At 46.2% G+C, this 7,532-nt stretch overlaps 1 protein-coding gene across 1 annotated transcript in view; it reads left to right on the top strand.

Annotated features, from left to right (window-relative positions):
• DIS3L2 (DIS3 like 3'-5' exoribonuclease 2) overlaps nucleotides 1–7,532 on the top strand; it is a gene marked incomplete at its 3' end in the record, with an annotated part of 168,980 nt that overhangs the window by 48,740 nt on the left and 112,708 nt on the right. The window contains exons 6-7 of the mRNA XM_010146847.1: nucleotides 5,817–5,923; nucleotides 7,101–7,348. Coding sequence (XP_010145149.1) covers nucleotides 5,817–5,923; nucleotides 7,101–7,348 — 355 coding nt within the window. The remainder of the gene's footprint in view (nucleotides 1–5,816; nucleotides 5,924–7,100; nucleotides 7,349–7,532) is intronic.

Below are 7,532 nucleotides of genomic sequence, written 5' to 3'. Positions count from 1 at the left end.
GGCTGTTTTTTGTGGGTAGGGAAGCCAGCTGTGCTCACAACTGTACATTGCCTTTGTTCTGTGTTACTGAAGGTGCTAGTCTCTGCTGTAGGCATCCCTTATGCCTTTCCTCTCCCTCTCTGAGGGTCTCCTCCCATCAGTGCAAAAATCTTCTTGCTAATTATCTGAGTCTCCTGGACCTCATCTTCAGTGTGCCTAACATCACAGTGAACTACCTGCCTTCCCTCCATCACACGTGGAAAGCTCTGTGTTTGGAGATAGAAATACTCACATATCCCTGCTTCTTGCATGATATTTTGAGAAGGCTCCAGGGAGACCTCATTGCAGTCTTCCAGTACCTGAAGGGGCTACAAGGAAGCTGGGGGTGGACTTTTTACAAGGGCCTGTAGTGACAGGACAAGGGGTAATGGGGTTAAATTGAAAGCGGGGAGGTTTAGATTAGATATCAGGAAGAAGTTCTTCCCGGAGAGGGTGGTGAGGCACTGGAACAGGTTGCCCAGAGAAGCTGTGGATGCCCCATCCCTGGAAGTGCTCAAGGCCAGGCTGGATGAGGCTTTGAGCAACCTGGTCTAGTGGAAGGTGTCCCTGCCCATGGCAGGGGGGTTGGAACTGGATGGTCTTTAAGGTCCCTTCAACCCAACCCATTCTGTGATTCTGTGATTCTCCTATGCAAGCCTTCTTACTGCCTATTTAAAATATATTCCAGTTTTGGATAGTACCTGATACTGAGTGATGCAGCATTTTCCTCTTCCCTACCTTCTGGGTAGAGAGGAGAGGCTCTTTGGCCTGCTAGGTGAGGCTTCAGAGAGTGCTCACTTGGGCCTCTGTACTGTGGACTTCATGGGGAGAAATCTGCCAAAATCAGGGGAAGTTCCGTGCTCCTGCCTCTGTAGGTACCGAAATAATTTATAGGAACTGAAATCATCCAGCTAGGGGCAGGTGTTTCTAAGGAATCTGATCCATTTGCTTTGACCCTCATAAAATGACATTTTGGTTTACTTGGTGAAGAGAGGACCAAGTGCGATGTGAACCACTGGTTCCTACCGTCAGTTTTGTGTTCCCGAGGGAAAACCTGTTCTGTGCCAGTAAACGTCGGTGGCAGAATGTGAAGTGCCCTTGTACTGTCTTACAAGCAGCAACGTGTTTCCTTCTCATCTGCCAAAAAATGAAGATTGTAGCAGAATAGCGTAACGCAGGGCGGATCAGTGGGTGCGTTTGAACGTATCGTGTTTTGGTCGAAGGGAGTTTTCATCTCAGTGTGTCTCTGATATAGAGAGAACTTTGCAAACAATATCCTTTTTGAGTATGACACACAATCCTTGAGATATTTGCAATAGATCTGTTGGGTTTACACCACTTTGCTATGTGTTTGGTACTAAAACATGCTGAAAAGGGCTCACTGAAGCAGACATCGGAGAACCAAGTGGTGTTACTTCAGTGGTCAGCAGTGGGCTTTGCTCCTGGGAGGTGTACAGATGTGGTGGTATCTGAGCACTGAGCTGAAGAGCAGTATTTTCTTTATTAAAACCTTCGTGTCCATGATGCCTTCTGATGGGATTCTTAGATCTGCCCATGCAGATTAAGTTAACTTCTCAAGCAGATTTATTTTTCTAGCTGAAGTAACAAACATTGAACTATTTTTTTAAATTGTTTCTTTTCATCCAAGGAGGGAGATTTTTCTTTTTTTTTCCAGTGAGTTGTTTTTGAGATCTGAAACTGTGATATATTTTCATTTGCAAGTGGATATTGCATCTTTAATTGTATTCTTCTTGGACAGAATTGCAAATTTCCACAGTGACCAATGCAAACCTAATGAAAACAATTTTGGATCTGTCACAAGTAATCAGAATTCTAGTCTGATGACTTTTGGTCCACTTTGGCCACCTTTTAATGTCACGGTAATGTAATTGTAAAAGGAAATTGGGGGGTGGGGGATGGCTTTAAAAAAAATAATGTGTGACCTAGGAGTGCCTGTCAGACAGATCTAAGTGTGCACTGAAGCTGCCTAAACGGATCTCTTCCAGGAGGAGGCAAATTCCAAGTGTCCTGGATCTATTTTGTTGGTAATAACATAACCAATTCGAGTTGCTTTTTGTATCTAGTGCCTAATTTTTTTTGAGTAAGACTGTTACAGTTTTGGTTTGTCAGATAATCGCTGAAAGGAAAACACTGAGATTATAATGCAGTCTCACTGGATCCCAGTCGCTGAAGTGTGTTTTCACTGTAAGATAAGCTTATGAAGTATTGCCCAAGCTAACATAGTAAATCTTTCTCAGAAAACATGTCTTTGCCCAGGGTGGAAATATTGAATGGTCATTGGATAACCACTGCAGTAAAGGGGTCAGAATAATTAATTTTTAGTTTGGCTTAATGCAAGGAGTTTCTTCCCACCTCCCCTGCTCAGAATCCTGCTCCTCTCACAAGTTAACTCTCCTTTAGGATTGCCTCTGTGGTTCTGCCCCGTTGTGGGAGATGTTTGTGTCTCCCAGCTCAGATCATCTAGACCACCAGTCTCTGGTGGGGCCTCAATACCTCCTCTCTCCATCCACCCACCAATTCCCAGTTTCACTGAAGGGAAGGAGGATGCACAACGAAAAACAGGGACTATGCAAAGTGTATTTGGGGGACTCGGGTACCAGACTCAAAGCAGGTTTTCGCTGCCTTGATACTTCAGTTGAGACTGAGGTTTCTGTGCAGGAATTTCACAACCGAGCCAGGACGTTGGATCTGGGTAGTTGGCCTTTCTGAGCAGGGGGTTTTGTCACAGGGAGCCCCCATTGCTGGTGCTGTGCTGCTGTAGACCTCTGGGCACTGGATGCAGCCCTGGTACTGACAGAATTTTGGCTTTGACTCAAGAGGAGCAGCTACAAGCTGTCGAGAAGCCCAAAAGTGCAGAGTTCTTTGCCCTAAAAGTGCAGAGTTCCTTGTGTGTCTTCTTCCCTGTCCCTTGTTTCAGGAGCATTGCCCATCAGTAAGTATGTGATGATCTTTAGATACTGAAGTTGGTTAAGAAATGTGGGTAGGAATAGGTACATGGCTGGGATTTGCTTCCTTCTGTTGATGGTGTAGTTGTAGGTCCCAGCCTCTGTCTGCTGGAGTCTCTAATAATCCCACGACTTTTTGGCAGGGATACTGAAACTGGAGAGACCCCTGAGGAAGAGGGCACTCTCCAACCAGCCAACGGCCCCTGGTTGATACCGGCTGTGAAGGGAAAGGGCAGGTTCTGTCATGTGCCACAGTGAGCATCGAAATGCCTTCTGGTACCTTTCTGGGTTTGCATGGGGCTCAGCTTCAGTGGGAGGGGGACGGAATGCCCCGGCCCTGCCTGTTCTTCATGCCAAGCAAAGGAAGCCCTGGTCACTCAGTTGCTTGCTCCCTGTGACAGCCCCCTCCTTGTGCTCCTGTGATTTTGCACACAGGTATGGGATACCACCCGGGGACACTGCTGGCTCCTTTTTTTGACAGGGAAAGCTGCTTCAGTAAAGAAACGCCAGTGAGTTTTTTGCGAAATTGGAGCTGGAAGGAGAAATGGAAAGAAGGCAGCGCTAACAAGGGCATGTTCCTCGCGCAGCTCCTGGTGCTCTTCTCGTTCTTGCCTGCTGGGCCTTGAGTCACTGCCGTCGTTCCGCTACGCTGGGAAAACAGCGAGTGCAGCTCTTGCTTTTTTTCCAGACACGTTTAGATCTGGTTTCAATTCCAACCAGTATGAGCCATTCAGTGGGAGAGGGTTCATTCCAGTAGAGCCCCGGGCTTGTGGCAGGTATGCCTGGGCACGTGGCCTCTGGAAGGCTACCTACCTCCCCTGGCCTTCCGGGCCTGCCAACCCTTCTTTGTCCCAAATCATCCCGATCTTTGCCCTAGCCATCTTTATGGTCAGCACACCATCAACCCCTGACTATTAACTGATGGCTTGCAGTTTTTAAGAAAACAAAACAGCTCCTTGCTTTTATTCTTTACTAACTGGTGGCCTGGTATGACCTTTAGCTGGCAAAGATCTTAGAGGAGGCAAGCAAATGAGGTGTGTAATTGGGTCTCCCCACTTTTTAAACTGTTTATAATCATCTGAGCAATTTTTTTTTCTTTCAGTTTGTTTGTCACTATGAAACTCTGGGTGGTTTTGTCCCTCAATAACCCCGGTTGTGGCACATCTGCGTTCATCTCAGTAAGAGAAGTAAAAAGGAAAGGGTTTTGCTGCTGCCATTACTGGTGGGTTTTTTTAGGAAAGTAGATTTTTATTTAAACTCCTGAATATCTGTCTGTTCTTCTCCTGGCCTTGCTGGCAAGTCAGTAAAGATAAAATAGAAGTAAAATCACTTAGAACCTTCTGAAGAAGATGATCTCTGGGGAGAGGCGAAGTCTGAGGAGCTTTGTTTCAGAGAGCAAAGCTGGGGATAATTAGTGGCATATGAGAACCAGAGTTAGTCATCAGAGCGATAGCCGTCATTGTCAAACGACTGCTGGGGTAACGTCGCCCGAAGGCAGCCCAGGCCGTCCACGGCAGCTCGACCATCTGTGAACGTGCCCTCGTGATGGTGGTGCACAGCCGTTCCCCCCGGGGCAAGCTGCTGCCCCCCGCTCCCCCCAAGCGCTGGTCCCCAGCGCCCTGGCACTGCCGGCAGCGGCAGCCTCCCCTTCATCCGTCATGTCACCAGCAGCCTCTGCCGAGGTCCCTGCGGGACAGATGGGTGTCATCTGGGGGCCAGGGTCTGTGTGTCACCGCTGTTCTCTGTGAGGCTTCCTGGCGTGCGTTGAGTGCCGTTGGCCCGCTGGAGCACAGTCTGCAACGAAACGTTGCTTTATCTTGTGTCTTCTAAGGGAAGCGGTGACAGCCACGTCTCTTGGAACTTGCAGTCAGTGCCACGGTTTCTCTTTAAGACAGCAAAATTCCGACTGAACGCTCTCAGACTGATTTTAGCACATGTGCTTGAGATGGATGCGATTGCCATACAAGCGGAAAAAGACAGCCGTCTTCCATGAGCCCTCTGGAGAAGAGTGCATGGATGTTTCCAGCTGAAAAACACTCTCAGACTAGGAACCAAGAGCTCTTAGCAGTGATGCAGCTCCAGGAGGGATGGGTCCCAGCCTTCTCCATGGCAAAGGTGGATGTTTGTAAACACTACGTGTGTTTGGCGTGACAGCCACCTATAGCAGATACTTCCAACTCGGATACTCAAATATTTGAAAATCGCAAACTAGAAATTAGTTAATTGAAATATTCTCAGTAACTGGTGAAGAGATTTCAGGAGGAGGGAGCTGTTTGTCATCTCTAGCAATTACTTTCATAAGGCTCTTTTATAATCCTGATCCACAGCTGAAGAGGGTCAATGTGAATATGGTTTGAGTTTCAAAGATAAATGTGCATATCATCAGCCTGCATAACATTTTAGAAAGAAATTCAATGTTAAATGAATGTATGTACTTAACAGAGTATTTATATAATGTTAATGACTCTACCTAAGAAATGCCAGGGAACTCATGTAGTTCACAATAGTTAATTGTTTTAATTAACTATTAAAGAATGTGTTTTCCACCATTTTGTTTACTATAGCTGGTATAGTTGTACTTGCAAAGCTTGGATTTAGTTTGGGTTTTGTTGGTTTTCAGCAGATCTGCATGATAAGTGAACATACATCTGCTCTCTGTGGTAGACTGGAAAAGTAATAATTGCTTCATGCTTGGCTATTCTGACCCTTGATCTTTCTCCTTTCAAATAAGTCTACTGCGTGCGCCTCGTATTGTAGTTTACAGCAAAGGCCCAACACACATTCCTGATGGAAATGTGCTGCATTAACTTGTGTTTGTCTTGTCTGATGCAGCGAAGGCTGTTGGGATCGGTGGTGTGCACAGAACAAAGCAAGATGATGGACCCAAGGTGAATGATCCCAGGCTCCTCCCGGATAAGTTCCTTCAAAGGACAGCCAAGGTAACTCCGGGGAGAGTGACCAGTGAGCACGTGTGCGGTCCCAGAGCCTGAAGGAGACTAGCCCTGGCCTCACTGTAGTCTCCATCTGTTGGTCTTTGGATCTCATTCCCCATTTCAAAGAGACTCATTGTCTGATCCGATAAGAATCGAGCGTCTTGTTCTTTTTACCAATTATCCTGGCTTAAATTCCCTTTGTTTGTTATGCAGAATTACTTAGCAAGATTCAGAAAAAGGATTGGATACTAATGTGAGTCTCAGGATACCCAAAGTTGTCAGAATTAATTCTTACAGACTTTGGAAAGGCTGCTAGTGCTCTTGGTTCAAGATTTGGGTCAATCTCTGCATGTTAAGAGATCAGAAAAGGACCACTGGGTCAGGTCTCTTCCACATCTTGTGCTTTCCCTTGCAGCCTTTGATTCTGGTCCCTGCTGTGGGCTGGGCCTGCCATCTGGTCTCATCCAGCGTGGCAATTCCAGCGCTCAGAATCGCACAGAGGTGCAGCTCCTGAAACCTTCTGGAAGGATTCTTCTGTATAAGCTTAGGAAATCGGCTATAATATTTCTGTTATCCAGTGATTTATTATGGTCTACAAAAATACAGCCTGGATGAACACCTCTCTGGAACAATTATTTAGTGATATTGTAATTTATTATTCTTTTCAAAGCCATCTTGTATAAAGGTAAAATAACCCCTAACTTCAGAAAGCACAGAGAGGAGGGGAGAACTGCCAAATTCCCCACAGCACATCCTTTCCTGTGGTTAGCATTGGATCCGCCAGCGGCACCATTTTTGGACTGGCCTGTTCTGCGCTGAATGTCAAAATCACAGGCCGGGGATACAAATGAAAGATTTTTACAGGAGTTACTTGTATGTTGTGGCTAATTCCCTGCATTTGGAAGCATCTGCTTCTTGTCTGGTTTTGTTCTGTAATCAAGAAAATTGCTGTAGGGAGCTAGCACTTGAAAGGCACTCGGCTCTTCTATAGCCACGAGCAAGATGGCAAGGAAAATGCATTGTAAATAGGTACTCGGTTGAAAAATGCACACACACGTATACACACACATGGAAAACATGATATAGGCCTTGTGATTTTTCCAGATATTCTGCTAAGCCTCTGTGTATCCCTGTTCTTTTAAAGAAAATAAAGGTATTAACTAGAAATCTTTGCCTCTTCCAGGTGGTCTATATTTTGGAAAAGAAGCATTCCCGCGCAGCTACAGGCTTCATCAAGCTTCTGGCAGACAGGAACAGTGACCTCTTCAGGAGGTGTGCCATGTTCTCACCTGTGGACCACAGGGTGCCCAGGGTCTACGTGTCTTTGGCTGATTGCCCTCCAGACTTTGTGACCAGGCCTGAGGACTATTCAAACATGCTCTTCATCTGTCGCATAGTGGACTGGAAAGAAGACAGCAACTTTGCAACAGGGTATGTGGCTGCCGTTGGAAATAGGGGTGACTGAGATTTCCGGTCAGAGTTCCTGGTTTCACTTAATTTGGTACGTGCAATAGAGATGGGAAATCTGTTAACAAGATACTTGTCTTGTATCCCTGTGGTATGCAGTGGGTAAACTGTGATGAGGCTAAGGATAGCTCGTCGCTAGTTAAACCAC

The sequence above is a fragment of the Eurypyga helias genome, unplaced genomic scaffold (assembly GCF_000690775.1).
Source record: "Eurypyga helias isolate BGI_N326 unplaced genomic scaffold, ASM69077v1 scaffold16562, whole genome shotgun sequence".
NCBI classification, from domain to species: domain Eukaryota; kingdom Metazoa; phylum Chordata; class Aves; order Eurypygiformes; family Eurypygidae; genus Eurypyga; species Eurypyga helias.
This window is presented reverse-complemented; position numbering and strand designations above follow the sequence as displayed.